The 25,631-nt window shown below is 45.8% G+C and overlaps 1 protein-coding gene and 1 long non-coding RNA gene across 2 annotated transcripts in view; both read right to left on the bottom strand.

The window, feature by feature from the left end:
- Nucleotides 1-1,757: 1,757 nt before the first annotated feature.
- Nucleotides 1,758-11,481, bottom strand: LOC149916522 (uncharacterized). Its single transcript, XR_016469536.1, has 3 exons — nucleotides 11,415-11,481; nucleotides 5,952-6,045; nucleotides 1,758-1,863 (listed from the first exon to the last, which is right to left on the bottom strand). It is a non-coding gene; the product is annotated as an uncharacterized LOC149916522 (long non-coding RNA).
- Nucleotides 11,482-14,057: 2,576 nt separating this feature from the next.
- Nucleotides 14,058-25,631, bottom strand: part of HS6ST1 (heparan sulfate 6-O-sulfotransferase 1) — a 170,924-nt gene continuing 159,350 nt past the window's right edge. The window contains exon 2 of the mRNA XM_031605006.2: nucleotides 14,058-20,533. Coding sequence (XP_031460866.1) covers nucleotides 19,825-20,533 — 709 coding nt within the window. The 3' untranslated portion in view covers nucleotides 14,058-19,824. The remainder of the gene's footprint in view (nucleotides 20,534-25,631) is intronic.

Below are 25,631 nucleotides of genomic sequence, written 5' to 3'. Positions count from 1 at the left end.
AGTTTTACACAGAAAGCGTTGTTGAATGCAGTGGAAATATGTACTTGGTTTCCTGCAGTTGGTTGTCTGAACTTGCTCAGGTTCAGAAAAAGAGAACAAATCCAAGGAGATGACTGAAAGGAGAATAAATGGATGCCATATGCCTCCCTAACAACCACCCCGTTTTAATTTTGACAGTATTTTCATGCATGTGACTGTACAGACACATGGTTTTACATCAGAGTCAGACTGCCCTCTGTGCCACAGAGCGAGCTGCTTTGGGGAAAGCAGTTTTGAATCTGTCTATACACATTTTTTTTGTATTTTTGAATTTCTATTAGCCCAAATCTGATGTTGGCCATGGATGAGTGTGTTCCCTCTTTGTTCTCCTGCCCACATCAATGCGTGCCTGTAAGTACAGGAAGGTGCAACATAAGGGTGCCAGGATGTTGTTGCCTGGCTGTGGTGTCCCTTTTGTGTGACTGCAGTAACAATCCCCTTCTGCCATCCCCAAACCTGGGTGAGGTTTGCTACTCTACCTGGATGCATGTAAGTGCATGGGCCTGGCAGGATTCATCCCAGGGCACTCAGAGGGCTGGCTGAAGTCACTGCAAGACTCTCAGTTATTTTTCATTGCTCTTGGGAATCTGGAGAGGTCCCAGTTGAACTGGAAGCTGGCAAACATTGCTCCCATTTTCAAGTAGGGCGCAAAGGAAGACTCAGGCCTGTCCATCTCACCCGAGTGCCTGGTAAAATGATGGAGAAAGTTATGCTGGGTTACTGACAAACACCTGAAGGACAGTGTTTGTGGGTTGATGGGGAATGAAAACACAGTTTCTCCTAGGAGTAAAGGAATCATGTGGTTGTGGAACAGCATAAACTGTTTTCTTGGTATTTTATGGTTGGCTTGGCTTTGATTTTTTAAATAAAGAAAAAGAAAACTTGATGCGTCAACCGAGCACATTATTCCAAGTATTCCAGGGACAATTTCATTAATACTGCATAAAGAAAAGCCATCAGCACGTGGGTGCTTATTTCTGCACATCCACACCCATTTCCCTGCTGCACCTCCAAGCACAAGAAGCAGCTCTGCCTGTCCCACTGCACACTTCTATGGAACCACTCACCCCCTGCAGCCACCAAACCCTTTAGGACTTAACAATGCAATCCCTGGTTGTAGGAGCTCCTTGTGTGCCTTGTCCCTAGACTTGCAATTTCACATTTGTCTAACCTGACTGCTTCTTTTGGCTCCCTTGCAGAGAGAGGCCCTGAGAACTGCTCAGCAGCCATCACCACAATTACTTCCACATCCTTATCCAAAAGCACTGCAGAACCTCGCAGGAAAAGGAAACAGACCTCAAACACCTCTTCAGTAGGAATTCCTGCTAATTATTACTGGTTATGCTTTGTTAGATGGTTTTAATTCTTTTAATCTTAGTTTTTGAGCAATCAGGTAAATATAGTGAAGGATTTATATACACGCTCAATGTGGCTATTAAACCCAAACCTGTGATTTCCCAAAGCCACGCTTGTCTGACAAGAAACACATCCCATAAAACTCTCCCAAGAGTTATTTCTGGTCTCAAGACATCAACTCCAGGGAGCATCCACTCTGACAGGTGACCCTTGGGTGCACTATTTTGGAAAACCTGCCTTCTCTCCCACAGGCTATTGAGAACTAACAGTGTGGGACTGCTGATTTTTGCAGTCTGCTCTTCAGACTCTTCTTACATACCAGTGGCTGAGGTTTTCCTTTGGGACATCAGAAGATCATCAGGTGCTGAACGTGTGTTGTGTCAGACCGATGGAGGTGTGAGCAGTGTTGGTGGAGGAGCTGTGCAGTCCGACCAGGCTCCATCATGACCTCACTTGCAGATCTTGGACCTGTAGATGGAGCAATTGCACTGCTGAAAAGAACCACGAGTGCCTGCTGACCCATTCCCAGCAATTCAGAGCAATATTTAGACCGGGAAATATTTGTCCCATGTGGCCCTACTGTGGCCTTTAGCTAAAAAAAAAACAAACACCACAACCACAACAAAAAAATAAACCCAAAAAATCCAAAGTCAGAAGAGCAGAGCTTGGCAAGCTCTCCTTCATGCCACAAACAGGAAGAGCATGCTGTGATGCCCTGCAGCTGCACTGGCTTGTTGCATGCATGTTAAGACACACATTTAATCCCATCTCTGTGAAATATACGTTTGCTTGACTTTCTGTCATGGTGTTCTAAGGGCTTTCCAGTGAAGTTCAAAGGTAGTTACCTCAAAAGGTCAAACTGCTTCCAAAAAGGGAACAGATAAAACAGAGTCACTTCTGGATCTGTTGTTGGCTGGTAGTATTTTTTTTAAATGAACAAACAAAACCCAACAAATGCACACACACACAAATATTATTAATCACCAACTCCCATAGAACCACTTCCATCTGATTTATCATCAACTTCCTAGTGCAGTTTAAGAGCCCATCTGTTAATTCAAATGGATACGACCGGCCCTTTTTAGCACCACACTGGAATCAGGACACCTTTCACAGAAATGGATTGATTCTTGGAAAAATGGGCTGGAAAGAGATCTTTGCACACAATGTTCACAAGCTTTTTGATCAAATTGGGCAAAATCAGCTGCAGGAAGTAACTGAGCATCTTCCAGCATCTTCCTACCTTCCACAAGTGGAACAAGCTCAGATGGAAGGGCAGCAGTTGGTACTTCTGAGGGCAGCTGTTGTCTCATATCCCTCTTGGAGATACACTTTTCCCGGGCAGCATAAGCAACGAAAGACTCCCACAAGGTTCTATAAATCAAGGATATGTTTTCAAGGCTTTTATTTTGTTCACTGCTATAACTTTGCTTTCTTTTTGAAAGGATTTGCAAGCACCAGAAGTGCAGTGTGTTATTGTGAATGCCTCTCCCTATTCCCTTTTTCTTGGTAAAGAATCCAAAAGTATGCTGTGATTGAGCTCCATCAAAAAGGACTTGCCCCCCCAGTGGTACACCAGAGCTAAAGACTCACTGTTTCTACACTTGGAAGCAAATCTTTTTGCCTGTTTTCCTCAGTACCTTTCTGCTTATTTCTTTGAACAAATCCATTGGGAAACAAAATACCATCCATCTCCTCATCATCTCCAAAGTTCTTGCCTCTGTTGCTTTCCCCTGCCAGACAGCTGATGCAGGAGAAAACTACTGCCAGCCCAGGCCTGTGGAATAATATGTCCCCCATTGCTTTGTTTTGCTGATCAACTGCATTCAAATAGCAGGAAAGTGATCTAAAGCTCATCAAGCATGAAGTGAATATTTCAACATCTGGAAGTTGATGGTCCTAATGGTCTTCAGCGCAGCTCAGATATTTCCGGTGATGAGGAATGAGACGTTTTAGAAAGATCTTGTTGTAAGGGCCTCACCTCGCAGCCATCTAGAAGGTATCTAGATCATTCCTTCACTTATTGAGCTTAGTGCCCATGCAGCAGAATACAGAGAGAAAGTGCAGATGGCCCAGGCTCTGCCTCTTCTGGATGCTCTTTCGACACATCCAGAAGAGCAATGCGCACATCTTGCCTTATCCGTGCTCCACAAAAATTAAAGATCAAGTCACAGTCACTGCCCTACAGCAGTCACAAAAGTCAGCTCTAAAAATTAATACTTCTGTTTCATTTCCTTGGGTTTTTTTTTCCCCTTACTTTCTTCATTTTCTAGCTAGAGCCTTTTGTGTAATTCCCAAAAAAACCCATCACACTCCAACTCAGATCCAAAATCCCTTTTGCTTGGATCTCCAGCTGCCTGGGATGAGGGGGGAGGGAGCAAGGAGCCACATGCCTGTACCACAACAGGAACCTCCAATTCAAAGCATTTTTCCAAAACAGTTGCTGAACCTGGCTAGAACACACCCAAGCACACCCATGGAGAATCATAGAATGGTCTGGATTGAAAAGGACCTTTAATACCATCTGGTTCCAACCCCCTGCTATGTGCAGGGTCACCAACCAGCAGCCCAGGCTGCCCAGAGCCACATCCAGCCTGGCCTTGAATGCCTGCAGGGATGGGGCATCCACAGCCTCCTTGGGCATTAAAAGAGTGCTGGTTTCACAAACTACTTTCCCACCTTTCCTCCAGCAAGAGTTCAGAGACACCAGACACACTCAGTCCCCCGTGTCACAGGAGAACAACAGGTAAATAATTAAAGTCTTACTGAAATCAGTAGCTAGGCCGCTCTGGTAACAGAAATCCAAAGCAGAAGGAGAAGAGAAGGGAAAGAACTAATTCAACCTGTGATTAGAAAACAATGCACAACATCCTCTAAGTAACCTCATGGCAGGAGGCAGACTAAACCAAGGAAAAGAAGCAGTGCTAAATGGCAAAGAAAAAAGGTATGTTTTAAGCGATGGGCTCATGGCCTGAAAGCAGATGCATTATTTATTTCAACTATTTACGTCCCTTTTCATTCGCTTTGGCTCTGATTTGCTGTCACTGGTGAGTTACAAGGCTATTAATAACGCACAGCGATGAATAATGTATTCAGTTGCACCAACTGCATTGTGTTTGGCTGTATGGCCCAGTGAGTATTTATAAATTTATTACACCGGTGGCTCTTTTTCTGAATGGTAGCTAAGATGTGTGCACACAAACCCAGTACAAACCTATACAACAATTTAAAGAAGTGTTTTAAAGTCATTTCTGGAGAAGTAGCTGACACAAAAGCAGTCAATTGTCAACCCCAGTTCTGACAGCTGCCACAAGGCACGAATCACAGCGACAGCATTTCAGTGAGATGGTTGCACACAGAACACGTCTGCTGTCAACCAAGCAGTCTCCTGGAACCAAAGCTTGAGAGAACATTATCAACTGTTTGAATTGATTACAATACCATTGAATTTATTGCCCATATGAACCATACAAGTCACCAACTTCCATTCTTCTCCTGTGCTTGGAATGGAGTTCCCTAACCATAAAAGAGCTTCTTGGGAATGCAAGAAGGCCATTCTTTTAAAGACTTGTTCCTCACAGTGCCATCCATGGTGAAATGTGGTGTGGTAAAGTGACACAAACCAGAGCCCAAGGTTGTATTAGAAAGAGGCATTTAACACAATGCAATTAACTCCTGATCACCTCTGGACTCGTAAGCATTTATATAGAATATAAAGTCCAATGTGCAGAATACCACAATCATTTGTATAACAGTGATATCACGCATCTCTACTTGGCGTGTATGGAGCCAAAGCTCTGAATACAATAAGAACAAAAAGTCTAGCTGCAGAAGGTTACTGAACAGGCTGATTCTAAGGTTGCAGCATCACTACATCCAACAAACATAAGAGCACAGGAACTAAAATGTGTATTTGCAATGAAAGGGCAGGGAGGTGGTGGTGGCATAGAACTAGGCTGTTCTCTTCTGCAGCTGCTGAAAGTTACCTAAAATGAGATGCAATATAGAAGGGAGCATTTAAAGGAAAAGTTAAGCATTTAAATGCAGCAAGCCTGCAGATGTTAGTGAGAATACAAATGAACTTCTCAATGCCTGAGCTGAGTTACCACATTAACTACTGTTAGCTCCATTAAAGCTGTAAATGAGCGCTCCACAAAAATTTCCAACATATGAGTCTGGGGCTGTGTGATATGCTCACATTAGTAGTACTTACGGAGCAATTCTCCCTTATTATTAAAACACACTTGAATATACCACAGCAAAGTATAATCACATTCCAGAACTGCATCAACACCCTGCCAGGAAATGCAGCGAGAAAGATCCTAAACTAATTGCCATTGAACTGGGAGTTAATTGAGAGGAGCAAATGATACGATCAAGCACAAGATTGCCAGCAAACTTCAAACTTCACTGTTATGACAGAGCTGCATGAGTGTGCTGGATCAGTATTTACTTGGACTGTTAAAAAGCACAGTAATTTAGCTGAAACCCAGAGTGCTGGTGTGGATTTAAGGTCAACAGAGAAACAATTTGTGACCAAGTTCCCTCTCACTTACCTGCAAGGAGAGGCGTTCTGTACCAACAGGCATTGAGTTTTCTGAGTCCAGGTCCAGAAGAGGTGCCCATTTCCATTGTTATGAAAACCAGAGCCTGTAATGAAAACCAGAGCTCGGTCTGATCAGTAGTTCCAAGGTAATAATTTCACACCACTCAGCTGATGCAGAACTCCACAGCTCATCAGGCAGCAAATGGAAGGATGATTTGTGCTCTAAACGAGCTCCTGCAGCAAAGATGCCAGCCCAAGCTGGGCCATCAGAATGGGCTTCAGGGGCTGTGAATTGTTGCTTTCACTCTGCAGGCACTGAGATACATCACTCTGTAGGAGCAGCCTGCGTGTGTGCTGTTAGTACAGGACATGCATGCATCCTGTAAATGGGGTGTGTGTCCAGCTATAGCATGCACAAAGACTGCTTTACCTCCCTTTGTCTGTATCTCCCACTGCAGGCACATTCACAGGATCTGAGGTTCACAAAGCAAACCCACAAGGGACTTAACTTGCAGTTAAGCACGTGGAACAGTGGTACACAGTTGTTTTGGAGAGCAAGAGTAGTCAGCCTGTGAAAAACTGAAACCAAATGCCACTGCTCTGGACCTTCTCTACACCATAGGTAACAGCCAAGTTGTAGCTTTGCTTCCATTCGCATCTGAAAATAGGATGGAAAATTCAGAGGGAAGTAATCCCTGCCAGCTTAAATGGGTCCTGGATCTGGACCTTAGTTTCTAAAAACACTAGCACTTGTCTCAGGCTGTTTAGGAAAGCAGATCTCCAAACCAGGAGAATGAGAGAGAAGAGCCACTTGAGGATTCTTAAACCTCATCCGTAGGACCTGACGTAATGTTCACAAGGTGAACGTCAGATGTTAGGGTGAGATGACAGGCTGGGAAGAGTTCTTAGACCTGTACGGAGATCCTTTGAAGCTGAAACCCGAGAAATACTCATCACAGACCAAGAGCCTTTGCTTTTCTTTTCCCTCTTCCTTCTTGTCCCCTCTATGGCAGGAGGCCAAGGCATGGTCTTCCGCGAGATCACAAGCAGATTTGTTGGAGATTTCCACCAAGAATCCAAGTTGTGCTTCAAAGCACAGCACTCTCAGGGCCCTCACACGGCACACAACCCAGCACCAGGCCAGCAGCCAGCCAGCTCCTCTGTAACAACACTGTAGGAAATTCCCTGCTTATCCCTGTGAGCTCCAAATGGAGCAGGTCGTTTTTCTTCTCAGCAGGCACACTTCAAATCAAGGAAGCATGAGCAATTTCCCAGCTCTCTTCCTTTTTAAATATACTTGCAGTGTCCCGTTTGGGCAGGACATGAGGTCTGAACACGAGCCTCTGTGTTTTCCATCTGGCAACATCTAGCAAGTATCGCTGCCTACTCTGAGCTCTGAGGGAGAAGTCCTGAATTATCCATTACTTTGGATAGTCTTCAGCCATGCATGAAGCAGTGGCATGGGCCTGGTACGTGCTGCTGAGCCACAAAAACCACCTCAGCACAGAAGCACTTACTCTTGTATTGATGAGGAACCCCCATGCAGAGAGGTGAGGAGGTGGAATGGTTTCGGCTGCCAGAGGAGGATGGCAGGAGTGGTCCATACAGACACAGTGAGCCCTCACTTAAAGGGCTGTCACTACTATTTCTTCATTTGCAACTCAAAATCTGGGTATTGCCCAGCCCCCCAAAATACACCTCGGTTTGAGAGACTCCTTCAAAACTATGAAAGCCCTCAGCAACACCATCACACGTCCCCACAGAGAGAAGCCAGGGATCTGCCAGCAATGGCTTCTGATGCTCCAAGTAAGGCTCTCCAGTCAATTTCCAGCAGAAATCTTGGCTGTTCTCCCCCAGATCTTCCTGCACTCTCACTGTATCCCAACGCTATGCATGCTCTCATAGCACATTCATAGCATGCATCTTTACCCAAGAAAAATCAGGGGTGGTGGTGGAGAAAGAACAGACCATCTGGAGATAATATGGAATCTGACAAAAGGAAGAAATTCCAAAAAAATCAAAGGCAGAACACAATTAGAGTGGGAAAAATGACTAATTGTGAGGAGGAACTTGTGATTCATACACCCTCATGGAGTTGGAGGCTTCAGTCTTCCTCACTGGTGTCACTGCATATTGTTCCCCCAGAATTATAGCTCCTTCCCTGCTCTGCAGTTGGGGAAAGCATGGCAGGTAAATGGGGAAATTGAGCAGGTAATAGTGTCCTTACTGAGGAATTTTGTATTTTTACAGCCATCTTAAAAAACACTTAAAGAAAATCTTAGGTTAGTAAGAGTTTTGGGGAACTAAATGTAAATCTCAGTCGTGCCAGCTTTCCTTTATTCTTAATGAGACAAGTTTGCAGATCCTCACACTGCTAACAGCGAGGAGCTCCTAATCTCACCTTCCTGCTAATGCAAAGATAACTGATTATGCCGTCGCCCAGGGGTGAGCTAAAACTAATTCTCCTCTCTTCTGATTTAGGTTACAGCTTCCCGAGGCAGGGTCTCATTTTGTTCCCTGTTTTTACAGCACGGTGAGGGCATACTTTCTGAACGAGGATGCAAACGCCACAGCTTTTCAAATAATGAAATATGTGAAAACCCACAGTGCTTATTGTGTATGGAACGCCCAAACAAGACAGGTCTTTTTTTTTTCTTTTTTTTTTCGTTTCTTTCTTTTTAAGCCAGAAGCTGCGTGGAGCAGAGAGGCAGAGCTGAGTTCTTAGAGGAGAAAGACACCTCTCCTGCTGCATCATTGTAAGAAAGTTTCCTCTCTATTCTTTATTGTCACACACCACCACATAATGTCATGGAGCACCTTGGGAAGCAGAATAGGAAAAGTAACCAGGCTTGTGCTCATTGCTCATGTCCAAATGGAAGCCCATGACACAGCTGCCAAGCTGACTGTGTCTGCAGCAGGACAATCCAGGCAGAGGAGAGGCAGGCAATTAATCAAGATGACCTTTCAATCCTTTTTTTTATCATAGAGAGCCATCTCTACGGGCAGTCTGTGTATCAGCCTGCTCTGGTAGGTTTCCAATTACCTGTAGATACAGGCTTCTCCTTATTACTGCTTGTGAATGGTGCTGCAGAGCGCCTAGAGCACAGCAGCTACAGACACCTGCAGGTCTCTGCTCTTCCCCACTATCCCAAAGCCCTGCTGAAGCCTCTCCTGTATTGCATCACCTTTAGGCATTGCACAGGAGAAAACAAAGCAAAGGACTAATGTGTGAGCAGTGCCCCTCTATAGTATAGCAGTGGCACGAGGGCGCTGCTTTCCTGCCATCCTCCTCCTCACACAAAGAGAAGGAAACATAGGAAAGATGAAGCTTTCTTGGCAGGAGCAAGGAAGAATTCACACTCACCCGGCCTTGCTGTCCTGAAGGTGGGAGCCAGTTTCTGGATATGGTTCAGAGCATGAAGAATCTGTGCACTTCCCTACAAGCCATGGAGGAAAGAAAGGATAATGAACTGGCTGCAGTTATCAAAGCTAACTTTGCAGCAAGTTCCATTTTCAGGAGTTTGCTCAAGGCTGAGTTCTGTGAGTGCCTTTTCCACTGGTTTTCACATAGTGAGCTCTCCATGCTGTTTGACATCAGGGTCAGGAAATGGCAGTGTGTGGCTCTGGGTTCCAGTTACAGTGGCCTCTGCCAGCACACAGGGAAGGGGAGGCCTGGGATCCCAGCGATGGCACAGTCTGCAGAACACCAGCTGGCCCATTCCATCCTCTTCTGCTTGTCCTCTCCCTTCAGCTTTTTGAAAATTGCAGCTGCGTTTCAATCATAGAAACATGAATATGTGGAAATGCAGAAAGCATCAGACACTGTAGGCAGAACTGCTAAATACTGCAGATAGAGAGGAACAAACACACCCACCTTGAACCAAGAATGAAGGCTTTTCCCCAAAAAAGAGGGGAAAAGCCCAGCGAGGGACTGCTGACAAAGGGAGGTGTGCTGTGCAGTGGGATGGTGCAGCCTGCAGGTGGGTGTGCAACAGGGAGCTTCTGTTATCACTGGGGTTGTTCCTCTCAGTACACTGTCTCAGCAGATGCACAGTGTGAACGTCTTTATATGTACATATAAAAATTCAAAGCTTATGACTACAAGCATTGCTTAGAAGTAAAAGGAAATGACAAAGTCTGAAGAAAAGCTCCTTGCATAGTCTTCATATGCACCTAGAATGAAGGATGAACTGAAACACGCTGCTTTTGCAGCAGTGGAAGACTGATGAAGCACAAAAATGAAGACTAATGTTTCAGAAAATCTGTATGTAACTTTCTCACAGATACAGAAAGAACCCTTACTTGGGTTGCCTGCCACTTCCCAAGCGCTGCAGCCCTCCCCAGAATGAATGCTTGGAGCCAGAGGCCGCTCATGCCCTGCCTCCTAAATTCCACACTTCCTTTCAACCATCTTCCAAGTGAGGAAAACATTTGTTTGTCTCACAGCAGGGCTCAGAACAAAATGCAGGAAAACTTATGAAAATGGTTGGGTTAAAGGATTCCATACCAATATTAGGTAGGCTGCTGTTGAGGGATTGCTCCTCAAAACTACAGCCTCTGCTCCCACTCCCAAGTAACCCAGCGCCAGTGATTTTAGCCATTTCAGAAGGGGACCATCCAAGCAGATTTGCAGTATTCCCCACTTGAACAGAGCTTGGAAGCAGAGCTGACAGCCCACGCATTTCCCCATCTGCATGGGGGTAGATCCCAAGCCCACCAGTCCTGCAGCAGAGCCATCCAGGCTCTAGATCTCAGCACCAAGCAGCAGGTCTATGCTTTAATACTGCCAGCAGCGCAGAGGTTTGGTTGTGCGTTGGCTTGGTGGAATTTAACAGCCTACAGGATGATGTGGCTAATTGGCAACAGCTTCTGAATTCCTGTGTAGCATCGAAATATTTGAGAGTCAGGAAACAAACAAAGAAGAGATCAGCAGTAACACGTACTGGTGGGGGCTGCTACAGCATGCAGAACGTCTCAGCACTCACTAATTTGGCTGTGAGCTCTTGTTCTGAAAACAGTGTCTGGCAATAATAACACAATACTGAGGAAAGGGCTCCGTGGGGAAGTCACTCACTCTCACAAGGGCCCTGTGATTTATACGTGTTGTCACCGCCTGTGCCAGAAAATTGATGACTGATTACCACATATTCATTTCAGCATCAGGTATCCAGCCCCAGCTAACCAGGTTAGGCCACATGAAATTTCGTTTCTATTCATGGCACAACTGAGTGTAACAGTTGGTTTAAGTCAATACAGGGAAGGAGCTTTCATTCTGAATCCAGTAAGAACTAGAACACATTAAAGCAGCACGAATTAAATGTTTGTTATTTATCATTACTATTCGTTTATAACACAAACATCTGGATTCCATAACTACAGCCTGATAGAATGATATTATTAGTGAGGAGAGCAAAATAATTATGCAAATGCCATAGAGCTTGTTAAACATTTGCAGAGTACTGCAATCACTCACCCGCACCCAGCTCCGGGAGCACAGCTATGTGACTTCTCTTGCTGTTGGCTGAGCATCCATTTTGAACCAGGGGCAGCTGCTCCCTCTGCACGAGGAGGCTGGCCCATCCATGGGACAGAGGGACGGGAGCACTCTCAGCAGATGAAAACAGCTTTTGAGAATGACATAATCAGTAAGAAATTAGTAAAATCACGTGCAGGATAAGATTTCTAATGCCTAAGAAACTGTAGCACACACCAAAGCTCCTGAATATCATACAACCGTAGGATGGCTTAGGTTGGAAGGACCATCGAGTTCCAGCCCCCTGCCACAGGCAGGCTGCCAGCTGCTAGATGAAGCACTAGATCACATTGCCCAGGGCCACATCCAGCCTTAATCACCTCCAGGGACAAAGCATCCACAGCCTCTCTGGGCAGCCTCTTCCAGTGTCTCACCACTCTCCCAACAAAAATCTTTCCCCTCACATCTAATCTAAATCTCCCCTCCTTTTAATTTCAAACCATTCCCCCCTTTTCCTATTACTACCCACCCATGTAAAATGTCAATTTCCCTCGTGTTTATAAGTTCCCGTTAAATACTGGAAGGCTGCAATGAGGTCTCCCTGCAGCCTTCTCTTTTGCAGGCTGAAGAAGCCCATCTCCCTCAGCCTGTCTTCACAGGAGGTGCTCCAGCCCTTGGATCATCTTTGTGGCCCTCCTCTGGACCCTATCCTCTGAACATACTCCAGATAGGGCATGGACTGCTTAAGATTAACGAAGACTGCTAGTTTTATTAACATTAGGCTTATAGGTAGTTCTTAGAAAATATGAATATGTAGGTACGTGTATGTTTCTTTTCCAAGCCACTTGCTTCTCAACGCAACATTATGCAGGGCTTTGCTAGCAACCTCCTTGCCTGCAACCTCTGCTTGCTTTAACAGATACGTGGCAATGCTATATTAAATACCACTCTGATCATGACTATTTCAGTGACTTCTCTTTTTAATCTCAAGTCTATGAAATAATGATTATAGTAAAACTCACGCTGCTTTACTGTTAGGGCTGTGATAGATGATTTTGTGTCAGTGTGTGACCATGTCTCATCTTCCCCCTGCAGCAGAGCCCAAACCCACATGCCTGGGGCAGCACAGAGTGCCTCCAGATGCAGAATGCCCAGCATTTTAAATAATCTGTGTGTAATTTATTTACATTCCTACTGTTACTGCCACTTACAGCAATACTTGCCATAAAGTGCTGAGAATGATATGCATGGTGCTCTGCTAAGCTCTGCTCACTCTCACAAAAAAAATCTATTGGCATGTGCTTGCTGCTGGACATACATTTAATGGGAACCCTCTATCCTTTCTGCTCTTTGACTGAGAGCCTGTATAGCATGATGTGACCCACATGTGAATCATTAAGAAGGAAAAAAAGAATCTGTGCTGCCTGGAAGTCAATTAATGCAGAATGGGGGAGTGGAGGGGCAGTGCTGAGCTCTACTCTCTGGTGATGGCAACAGCCTGAGGGAACTGCATGGGGCTGTGTAAGGGAGGGGGGGGGGGGTCAGGGAAAGGCTTTGCCCCAGAGGGCAGTGGGCATAGAATGGCTTCAGAGCAGTGGATACAGCTCCAGTGTTACAGCTTAGGGAGTGCTGGGATGCTGCTCTCAGACACAGAGTCTGATTTCTGGGTGCTTTCTTCTGCCGATTTTTTTTCAGGATGCTCTGTGGTTCAATGGTTGAAAAGCATCACTGTAATGCAATGGAAAGTACAGCAATAATAGAGGAGTAGCACAATCCGAGGTGGTAGCAATTCAGAACTAAGCCCCAGTGCAGCAGCCATAGATACAGAAACAAAAGAGAAAAATCTGCTTATCTTTGAAGGCCTCAGGTAGGCAAGATACCCTCACCTCCACTTCCCATGAGGTCTGGGAAGGGGTGCATCCTGGCTCCACCTCTTCTGGTCACTCAGTACATTGCATGCATCTGAGCTCCCCTGGGTTGGCCCTGCATTCCCACCAGGTGCTCAAACACTGCTTCAGGCTGTGACTGAGCATTTCTGCTACAATCAACAAACAGAATAGCAACAAATAGAACAGCCGACCAACCCCCCCCCCCCACCTGCCAAAATAACCCCAAACCTCTTAGTGGTTCATCCTTAGTAACCGATTTCCATGCTCCTTTTCACCCCCTCTCAGTGCTTTTTGCCACTTTCCCCTTCTTGCACATTGAGGTGCCCTCCCTCGCTTGCTCCCCTCCTTCCTTCTGGTGCACCCGGGAGGAAAAGACATGGTAAAAATGATGTAGAAGGACTGTGTGTGAACGAGAATGCTCTCTCCCCTTGGCTCTGCCCTATGCCAAAGCGATGGGGTGGGCAGTGCTGCAGAGGGGATGAAGCTGTGGTGCCGCTGCCGCCATTTTGTGGCTGAGAGGCAGCATGGCCGCACGCAGCTGAGGGGGCAGCGGGTGGCACGTGAGGTTCTCTAAAAGCACTGTGCCTGAAGCAGGTGGCAGTCAGCCCACGGTGGGCTCTGAGCTCCTGCCACAGGGCTGTGGGAAGGGCAGCCATCCGTCCCTGCTGGTGGGAAGAGAAATGGGTGCGATGCAACCATTGCTGCAGCAGCACACTGAGCCGTGATGGAGGACAGCAAGGATGACACACACACAAAGAAGCTCAGATTTAGGGTTTATTTCATCTGCTAACATTCATTCTTCATCTAGACAAAAAAACAATCAGATGACTATTTTTTTTTTAAGAATCCAATCCTTTTTTTTTTTTTCTTGTGGAAGAAAAGGAAAAAAAAAAAACTTTAACACATTTTTTTTTTTGTCGTTGCTGTTGTTTTATAAGATGCTTTAAATAAATAGATAAATCTGTAAGTGTGATGTGGTTCGGGTTGAACTGCTGCCTTTAATTTTATTTTTAAGCTCCCGATTGAGGAGAAAAAAATCACCGAAATAAAGAGCAAACCATACAGACTGAGCGCAATGCGATGGCTCCAGCACAAGCACTGCAGAGCAGCTGGATCTGCCTGATGGAAGAGGGAGGTGGGAAGGGGCACATTTCACTTCTTGTTTTACCCTCAGTCACACGATTCCCGAAAGAAAGTTCCTTGGGAGGTAAAGCACACAACAAAGAGGGGAAGGGGGAAAAGAAAGAGCTCCTGCATTGCCTTTCCCTTCCCTGTGCAGATCACGAAGCACAGAGGAGACGATGCAGGGAAAGCCTGTGACAAAACCACAAGTATGAAGAATCAGACAGCAGAAGGGACCCGTGGAAAGGCTGGCAGCTGCTGCAGGTTTGCCTGGAAGACTGTGCATAAACAGAGGGATTTCACATTGAGAGAGTGTGGGGGTTTGTCTTTTCCTTAAGAAAGGACAGTTAATAAGTTAAATCATATTTTGGTATATACAAAACTAATCATGTTCAGTAAGCCGTATAAAATTCTTCATTATTGTACAACTCTCTCAATCCAGTCTGCAGAACAGGAAAATGGGTAAGAGGATCTGTGGGGCTTGGAGGAATAAGATACTCATTTGCAAATCGTGCTTGTTTTTCAGCTTGCATGGCTCAAAACGAGAGAAATCCATCACCTGCAGCTGGGACAACACAGGCCTTACACCCATGTGCTCATCAGGACTGTGTTCATCTTGGCAGAACAGTGGATGGACAACAAAAGCAGGCAGCTCAGCCCATGCAGACACAAAGCCTGCTGCTGTGCTGCTCACTGCCTGCTGCTGGGACGGCCTGGTCCCTGCAACACTGAATCCTGAGCTCACTTCTGCCACTGGAACGTGATCTGCTACTGCCAGCAGAGTACTCTGCCTTGCAAATTGCTGTAATATCTTGTGATATTCAAAATTCCACGGGCTAGGAAGAGGTCTGAGTAGCTCAAAACATATATGAGAAGCTAGGGAAGCTTGTAACCCTGGATATAAACGTAGGCCAGGCCCTGCTCTGCTCTGCACTCCCCCATCACTGCCTGCAGTGCAGTCTGCAGTGGTATCATGAGCTCAGTGGCACTCACTCCCCAGCAGGGTATCCCTGTGGTCCTTCTGCCTCTCTCCTGCCTCAGCCCTGCACTGCCCCTCCTGCTCCCATAGGGCAGCTCTGGAGAGGGGGACAGCCTAGCTGGGGCCTGCCTTCTGCTGCTTCCATTGCCACCCCCATTTTATAGCCATGGAAGGGTGCAGGGTGCAAAACCACACCTAGAGTGTTTTCCATTTACTCAAAAATGTTGGGGATGAGAGGAGAAACTGAAGTGAGGCAGAAGTTTGCACAGATCCCGTGCAGGGAGGTCTTCACCTCAGTGACTCTGAGCCCAGTGACAGTGTTGGTCTGCAGCCTGTGCAATCTGCATCAATCCTCAGGTGTGATTTGATGGAGGGAGGCATCCACCTGGGAAATGTGGGTAGGAGGCCAGCTTCTTCAGGACAACTAGCTGGGCTGTGACAAGTGAGCAACACAAGGTTTCTTCTGCAACAACGCCCACCAAGCAGTGAAGCGTGCATCGTTCAGGTGTCTAAAAGCAAAAAAGACCTCTTCCTTATTAGCGCTGCAGCATGTGTTGTCCCTCCCACCTTACAAATGCAGGAATGGAGTCTGCTGGCAAATCCTTTGTGTCCTCACTTGTTTGCATACAAGCAGGGCAGTGTAAGGCAGCACAGCTGAGACCCAATGTCTCTGCCTGATACCAGGTAACTGTATAAAACGCTCCCTCACACAAATACTGCTGGCTGGACAAGCCCTCCAAAAGCCCTCACAGCCCCTGCTCCTGCAAATGCTCTGCGTGGGGTGCTCCTGCAACGTGCACCATGGGGATGGATGTGTATCCAAGTGTCTCAGGACCAGGAAAAACCTGAACTGGAGGAAAACCAGCTTGCCAACCCCTGCAGGAGGCAGGTCACAGGGCATGGATGGTCCAAGAGAAACACTTTACATAGTGCAGAAAGTGTTGTCGTGTCTGAGTCACGGGAAAAACATTTTGGGAAGAAGGGGCACACACTGAATGAGGATGTACACTACCTGTCCTCTACTTTTGTCAGGGCCCTTAAAGCCATTGCTCTCCAATCACTTTAAAACTATACACACAATTTTCATGTTATTGTAGCATCAAATCATCAGCCCTAAAAATAAAACTGTACCACTTCGAACTGTAGTACGTAGAAATCACAAAAACTACATTCACATTATGTTAAAAGAAGTTCCCTTAAACCCACGAAAGGAAGAAAATAGTGGCAGGTGCACCCTGCAGCCTATGCTCTGGCACACAGCACTTAAATAAATCCTGTTGTATGGCAGACAGCCTTAAAAAGACTGGCATGGCAGCCGGGGCGGGGGATGGCTTTTGGGTCATTCTCTCCATTTCTGAAACTCAGACTTAAAATCTGTTTTGCAGTGTGCTACACATCTGCTACTTCGGGATGCCTCTGCAAAGGGGAAACATTCTACTCCCATTGTACAGGTGGAGAAGCAGAGGAATTGCCAGGTGCAGGATTGGAACCAGCAAACTCCTGCCTCAGTGCTAAAGCTGAGGTCGGCCCTCCTTTTGTGGGTTGAAGCGAAACCGTTAATGAGACTCTGTAGTTTCATTCCTCTTGCTTGTTACTGTAATATATTACAAAGCAAACACTGGAACAAGCTCTACCGACACGCTCCTGGGGTCAGAGGCTGCCTCTGATTTACAGAACGCTGCAGACAGAACCATTAAAATCCAGCTGGTTACTCAGAGCCCATCATACAGGAACAACTCAGGCAAAATGAACCCAGTTACGGTACCGGTCCCGATCATCTGGAGTCCCATTGACCATCACCTTTTGGCAGACAAGAGCAGAATTTGGCCGTCAGTGCAGATCGATTGGAGCGCTCGCAGCACTGGGGCTGCGTGGCTTTGCTGTCGTACCCATTTGTGCATGATGGATCCCTAACACAGGGCAGATCACAGCGAAAAGCCTCCGGGCAGAGCTGCAAACTGTGCATATGAAACGGTTGCTTTTTATATCTAGCGTATTGGTTCTGTTGGGTAAACGGCCTGTAAAATGGCATTTTTAAAATATAGATGTTTTCCTTAGTTACAGCAACACATAAAAGTGCTGGGAACTAACAAATACAGCTCCTCCCAGTTTTGGAAGTCAGAGATGAGCAAATGGATTTGTAATACTTTCTGCCCCTAAGCCAACAACGGAACACTGCTTTATTTTGCCTCTCACGTTTCAGCCAGGAGCATGTGCTTATGGCCAAGAATACACATCTCCAGAAAGGTGGACCATTTCATGACAAACCTTAAGTGCAGTGACTCCACCAGCAAGCAGGGTACCAGCCAAGCGCACAGTAACAGCGCTTTAAGGTGAGCACATGAGCACTCTGCAGCACCTGGATGCAGACCTGACCAGCACCCATCTTAAATCGACAGGCAATACGTCCTTTGATGTCAGTGGATTTTGGGCTAGGTCTGTAACAGGGCTATCTGACCCCAGCGTGCTGCTTGTAGGTTCCATTCCCAACTTGTTAGTCATCTTCCCTCTTCTGGAGAAGAACATCTCCAGCAGCAAGGTGTAAACCTCCTTTGCAAAACACAGTGTGAATTTGAAACGGCTGGAAATTGTGCTCTGTGTGCCTGGCAGAGAGAGAACCATCGTGTGATGGGAGAGACTGCAAAAATGACACGCTGAATGTATCAGGTCTCTGCCTCTCCTTGTGATTTTAATGCCATAATCGATCTGCAGTTACCACGGCCTTTGAAAATCAAATCCTGTTCCATCTGAGTCATGTTTTACCCCAGACAATGGCTGGTTCAGGTCTTACCAGTTGAGTAATAACGGGATGAGACATGAAGCAGGCAGAAATGGCATCATCTCCATGCTTCCAGACAAACAAAGAAGTGCTTGCAACAGCAAGAAAGTAAGCCATACTTCAATTTGTTGAGTGGGAAGAGGAATTAGGGAGGCCATTGTTGTTCTCTGACTGAAAAGTCAGTAAGCTGAACCTGGCTGGACTGTCACCACATCAGAGGATTAAACTTACATGAGTCCCTAAAAAACAGAATTAAAAGAGAGACTTCTGCTTTGAAAGTGGTCTGAGACTTAAAAAAACATTATCCATGATTCCCCTTTCCAGTTTTTGAACACAGCTTGTTCATTTAAAGCAAGAGCTGCAGCGCAGGCACTCTGCCAAAAGACATGTGCACTATCTCATCATTAATTCAGACCACAGTCAGAAATTTTTACAGCTCTGGAAAAGAGCCCCATCCTGTTCCCACTTAAATCAGTTCTAGTGACTTTGCTGGAAGCAGGATGATGCCCATTATCTCTTGATAAAAGCAAGTAAAAATAGCTTTAAAAATACAGATACGGGTACATCTGTATGCTTGTTGCAATTATGTATTTCACAAAGCAATGAACAAAACAAAATCTCCCCCTCATCTTGTTGCCATAACCGATTATTTGCAGGATCTTCCAGGAACTTGTCCTGCAGATTTACGAGGGAGTATTGCTATTCCACTTGTTCTCCCTGTCTCAGTATGTAGGATAGGGTTTTCACGTGCTGTTAACACATTCTACAGATGAAGGAATGAGTGGCAATTGTGTAGGGTGACATTATGACATGGGGCTGCATCTTTGAGCCTATGCAGAATTTGGTTGGCTTTTAAATTGGTTTGGGACCTGCCTGTGAAACCTGGGAGCTCTGAGCACGAGTTCCCTATTCATTTTATGGTGAAGTTGTGAAGTATATGTGATACAAGTGCAGTGTATCAAAACCACTGTGCTACGTACGTATCTTAGGCCACAGTCAATTTGCTTTCATGTTTCTTATCCTCCGATGCTTTGCTTCTTCTTTCATACTCACGGTGCTCTGCTTTCTGGCAGGGGCTGCCAGCTGAAAAGAAGCAACTGCCCTTGTGCTCAGATCACAGCCTGCCAGCACAGCGCATGCTCAGCTTAGTCACCGTTATCAGTTACTTACAAGCAATGCAATCCTCATCCCACCTCTAAAAACATCCACAAAAGAACACCTCCGTTTCCTTGTTGTTTTTTTTTTTTTTTAATTAAGTATTCTGATATCATTATCCTCGGGGAAAAACAGATTTTAAAAAATCTTGCTTCTGCCATTTGTGTTTGAATGATGAGGATAAGAAACATTCTTTTGCATCTGGCCTTAAGAGGGGGTAACTGCATTTGTGCATTTTTTACCTCTGCATTATAATGTTGACCCTTTTTTAAATTTTTATGCATTTATTTATTTATTTTTTTAAGAATCTCACTGGTCTTGTAAGAAACAGTAAAAAGACCCTACGCTTAAGGAAGCAATCTACCTTCTGTTTTACAGACTTGCTTTTAAATAAAATATTTTTCTGCTGTTTTTGTCATTTTACTTCCAAGATCTTTTAAATGGAAACCCTAGAGTATCATTCATTCGTATAAAAGTCTGCCTAGGCTACCACTTCTCTATAATATGGCTCATGTAGTCCTCAGTGGGCAAGCGTCCTTGCTCTTCGGTCTCTTCCTTGGGAAGCGCTTCATTGGACCGGTGAAGAAGCCTCTCTTCCCGATTCTTTATCCTCTGCTCCATCCTCTCTAGCTGCCGTTTGTACTGGTAGCGCTGCTGGAAGAGGTCCTTTGCATAGTCGTAGAGCTGCATGTCCAGGTCATTGAGCTCCTCGATCCTGCGGATGGTGTCATTGTCCACCTCCACCCCTCCTGCCCTGGTGCTGTTGTACTGCATAAAGGGCCGGATGAATTTCAGGTTAAAAGTTCTCTCAAACAGGTACTGAGTCTTTCTCTGGAATTCTGTCAGGCCGAAGAAGGCCATGTCTTTGAGGTTCTTTTTTGCGCTCTCCAGCAGGATCTGTGCTCGCTTGTTCTCTGGGATGAAAGACATGTTGTAGCAGCCCACCAGGCTCAAGTCGGCCAACATCCTCACCTGGCGGTTGTTGGCCAAGTTATAGGGGCAATCCATGAACTCCTGCAGCGTGCAGCCTGACCAGTCCGTGCCCTCATAGCACGATGGCAGCTCTTCGGGGGTCGGTGTCCTGCCATCACACATGTGCAAGGAGGTCTTCCAGGTGGCTCCTCGCTGGACGTGCCGCCATTCGCTGAGGTAACGAGATACGGGGTCTCTCAGCAGCGTGATGTAGTAAAATTTTCTACAAGAAGAAGAGAAAATGAAATAAATTCTCTGCTACTAACAGGAAAGATGCTTGGAAATATGAGATCTAGAGCAGACATCAAAAAGGAAAGAGTAAATCAGCTTCATGGCAGTGCACTCTTGGACTATTTTCTTCTTGCAGTCTCCCACACCAAGTACTCAGTGCAACCCACTGAGACCCACCTTGCCCACCATGTTAGCCATGCCAAGCAGTAACTCTTTCACCAGTGCAACCCCTTCTAGAAAGACTGCAATGTCGGAACAAATCATCAGGATTCAACCCACACACCAACCTCAGAGAGCAGCTGTAACTTTAGAGGCCGCCTGGCCTTTCCTATGAGCAGGCAGGCTCTGGAGAAGCCCAGGCCTGCTCTGCAGGACATACCCAGGAGCTGCTCTGTTTAAGGCTGGGCTATCACTTTCACTTCATGCAGCTGCCGAGCTGAAAGCCAGGAGTCTGCACTGCTTAGCAGGATAACACCATAGAAACATAAGTGAAAAATAAAGGGGAAACAGGAATGGGAAATGCTTTGTAGAAAAAGAAGGCATGAATTGACAGCCAGCGACAGCAGAAATAGTCTGTTCTCATTTCAGCTAAGCTGTTATCAGTTCAAACTTAAGACAAACTTGGATACATGAGACTATGAAGGGTGTAAAGGGAGGACTGCTAGGTGGAAACCTGGGCATCCTGCAGTTCTGTGTGTAATGAAGCCAGCCCCTAAAGCTGAAAGCATGACAGCTACTGCCTGCTGAGACAGCCCCTGGCTCTGGCTCACGTCAAGCCTGGATAAAATTATGGGACTGCTAATGATGGCAGTTTGCAGTGGTCCTGTCCAGACAGAGGGAAATGGGTTGATTTTTTTTCATTAAATGGCTTGGGACCGTGGTGTCCCAGAGTGTTTCTAGAACAAGGAAATTCCTTCTCTAGTTGCTGAAATTGGCAGGGAATTAAACCCACATGTGCTCCTGGTGTGTGGGGCTGTGTGACATGGCACACACAGGGACAGCTGGCTTTGGCAGGGTAATGCACACCTATGGGCTACTGGAAATGCTTTGCATTGGGGGTGGCAGCGGAGTCACTTCCCCTCAGGAATGCATCTTTGTAAAGCTGCTATGGCTCACTGCTCTGCCAGGAAGGCACGGGAGAGCTGAACGTGGTGGCTGCCTATGAGGGCACTGCACGGTTGGTTGAGAAAATCAAGAAATTTTTGAAAAATAGACTTTTGCTAATATACACCCATATTTTCCTAACAACTTCAATATTATTCTTCCTAGAAGCAACCTAAATTACTGCAATAAGAATAATTTAATTTAAAGAAAAACACACCAATTGCCTGGGAAGTCTGATTTTAAGGAATGTTGGCTTTCCCAAGTTATTATTAATTTGCTGAAGAGTTGCTCTAAAGCAGTGCATCTTGGTCTTTCCAACAACAGCCATGGGTGTCAGCTTGGGCTCCAGCTTCTCCCTTGTTTTCTGCTTTCATAACTAGGGCTGCTAAAAAAACTTGCTGTTTTTGGAACCTTTTTTGTCTCCCTTCATAGCCAGGGTATCACACTGTCTAGCAGTGCTGTGCAACACAGTGTTTGGGTACGGGGAGAGGGGAGAAGGGGAGCAGAGTGCATAAGAGAAATACTTCCCTTAACTTGACCTCATTTTCCTTCATTTACACTGCAGCCTGTAAGGATTCAGCTACCCAGACTGTGAAGCAGACATTTATACAGACACCGCTAAGAAAGCTCAACAGATGGGGATAAAATATGACAGTGGAAGGAAAATGGAAGCAATGATAAATGCCAGATGTGCAAGTGACAGACACTGATGCTAAACACTACCAGCGTTTTTTAAATTATGAACCATAGTGGGCTTTTTATTTTACACCAGTGCAGTCCAAAGGTTGCATCTTTTCCTGAAGCAGGTTGAAGGCAATTATCATCATGTGGCTTACACAAATAATCAAGTTTCACCTCAGATCAGGGACCCACATGTGAGGCATCCAAAGGCACGTGATGTGATGCACCAGTAGATGAGTTGCCACTGTGATCTCTCTAATATCCATCTCAGAGAACAGAAAATGCAGTAAAACAGCTTACATACTGAATTTGATTGCCCCTTTGCAGATCTGCCACGTAGCCAGCTCCCCTCCTTCAAGCACTTTGCTGTCTAACACAGAAATAAGACGCACCTTTGCCAGCTGGAGTATAGGCAGCAGAACCAGGCACCCTGAGGTTCTTTGGGAAGCTGTCCCAAAAGCGTATAAAATAATTTTTACAAAGCTCCAAAAAACAAAGACTGCAATGCAAAAGAATAGTTTAAACTGCCCAACTGCTGACACACTGGGAGTTGTGCTCCCAAAGCTGCATTCAGCTTTCCAGGTTACTGGTCTCAGAGGTGCAGGATCACACAGCTCTCAAGGAAGAGAAGAGCACATCTGTTAGAAGACTGGAGCCTCAGGAACTACAGAGATAGATAAACTGCTTTGTTCTTAGATGAACGAGCAAGTATTCACCCAAGAAGTTCCTTAAGATAATTAGGTTTCCATCCTCAAACAGAAACCTGGGGATTGCATTTAAGTTCAGAGAAAAGTTAGATCTCGTCCATGAGCAGCACTGCTATCAATGCTGTGAGCCAGAAAATAGAGAGAACTTTCTGCCAGCATGGTGGAGGACACAGGCAGTGCCACCTGACAGCACTGCCTTGAAATTTATGAGGAACCACACGACTAATAAGTTCTCTTTTGTCATCAGAGATAAAATAAGCTCATAAAATACGCAGAGCTGGGGGTCCCTTCCTTTCAGCATGGTGCCCCAGACAGCTACTTAACTCAAGTGTTCCTAAAGGCTCATTGCAGAAGTGCAGCCTACTCATAGCCCAGATGGCTCCACTCAGTGCTGCCTCATAAAAAAAAACCAACAGCCCCAGCTTGGTCGTGCCATGCCAAGTCTCACTGGCATTCCTGGAGTTAAAAGCCTTGAGAAAGAAAATGGGCCTTCTAGTAAGATATTTCCTTCTTCTTCTTCCCATGTGAAGCTGGGCAGGAAAGTAGCACTACTCTTGCAGGCTCCCTTTCTATCCAGGAGGCTGTGATCCCCACAAGGGCAAGGAAAAGTTCAAGTCACATCTCTGCCTTTCCTTGCATTACTCTCCTTGGTGCACCCAAAGTGAAAATCCACTCAAAGCTTTTGCGTTTGCAACTTCAGCACTGCAACTCTGCTGTGCATGCAAGCTATGCAGCTTTGTCAGAAGAAAGAAGCACTAAAATATTTATTAAATAGAGCAAAATATAATCGTGTTTTTGATAGACAAACCTGTCATGGAACTGAAGTTTCGGAGAGGAAAAACTCTATGATTAGAGAGCAGAAGCAGCCCTGTGGTTGCAGTGCACAAATATGTTCAGGAAACTTGAGTTTAAGGAGCCCTTATGTCAAAGTTCCCCTGTACGCCCCAGACAAAGCTCTCTCTCCATGCCTCCATTTCCCATGTGTGAAGGGCTGACAATGTTTCCTTTGTCTATTTTGGCACTTCAAAACATAACATCTTTTGGAGCGGGGACCCTCTCTTCAATGATTATGCAAAGCCCCCGCTTCAGCAGGGATTGAGGTCAGATGACAATAGTTAACTGAAGGCTATTTTCATGACACAGTGTCAGGAGCAGTGCTGCCCTACAGATTTCCCACCCCGGATCTCTCATTCCCATCTCCCAGCACAGCACAAAGCAGCCTCAGTTTTGCCAGCACTGTTTTTTTGCAGGGCCACGTTGCAAATGCAGTCACTGAATAGATGTGCGTGAAAAATAATGTGTTCCTGCAGATCCAAGGGAGCAGCAGAAGCCTCCCATGTATTTTGCCCTAATTCTTGCCAGCAGGCTCCTCAGCAAATGAGGGGGAAACAAAACCTTCCTTCCTCTAAAAAACACAACATTCCTTTGCTTATGGTGTAACCAGTCAGCATACTTCTGATCGTGACAGATTCTAAACATGATACTATTGTCTCTAGGCCCACTTCCATCTATTCTCTCCAACACTCCTATGTGATACCCCCTTCCTCCTTCCCACCACTGGTCTCTGACATCTGCTAAGAACTGTGCAGTTCCCCATTCCCTGCTGTGATTAAATTCTTCCCTCCCACACAGCCAAAACATCTCATTTTTTTTTTATTCCTACAGATTCTGAGCTTTCCCCTGTCCCTCAAAGGAAGAGCAAAATCCTAACACGGCCTTCCTGTGGCAGCCCTCCATCAGATAAAGAGCGAAATAATGATAGTGCTTCCAATCCCATGCCAGTGGGGGAAGGGGAAGGAAGATGCATAGGTCAGCTTCAACCATACAACCCCAATCTGTCAAAGCACTGTGCCCTCAGGCTACGCTTTAACAAAATGATATATCTTTCAATGTCTTTGCCCAATGAAGCAAACGGAACAGGGTGTATACCAGCTTGCAGGACCAAAAAACACTCTGTTTTGTTTTAAGAAAAGGAGCAATGTCCAATTTATGGTGGGTAGAAGGCATCTCTGCAAGATGCCTCCGTGCCAGGCGCTCTGCACATCATTCGTGCCGGTCCTCCTGCAGCTGTCCCCTCACTAAGGCAGCTGGGGGAGGACACTAGTTAGCTCTCACCTCCGGACAGCATCTCCTAAAGAAGCACTCTCAGCCATGACTTGCAGCTCGACAATAACTTACTCAGTTCTATGGTCAGACTTCTGGTGTAACACAGCACACCCTTGCTAGAGATTGGAATTTAATATATGTACAATGATTACTTCCTTTGGTAGCAAATAGCCCTAATTTTCCTCCGTCTATTTCCTCTCATCTGGTGTTCATTTAGCCTCTTCCTGCATTTCACACACAATCAACTCTCCAGCTCCTTAAAGTCCTGCAAAACAGAGGAATACCCAAAACAAACAAGTCAGCCCTAACTCTGGCACCTCCAGCACAATGGCTGAGAGCTCAGGCGGGTCCATCCCACGCTGCAGAATGCACACCAACTTTTTTTGATTGAAATAGCGGGAGAGCCAAAATCTATTACACGCTTCTGTCTTCCTGCAGGAATTAAATGTGCTGTACTCATTATAGGCACACTTAAAAATACCAGTTTGATTT

This window comes from Phasianus colchicus, chromosome 10, assembly GCF_987193195.1.
Source record: "Phasianus colchicus chromosome 10, bPhaCol1.hap1.1, whole genome shotgun sequence".
NCBI classification, from domain to species: Eukaryota; Metazoa; Chordata; class Aves; order Galliformes; family Phasianidae; genus Phasianus; species Phasianus colchicus.
Note: the sequence above shows the minus strand (reverse complement) of the source record. Positions and strands in the feature narration are given on the sequence as shown.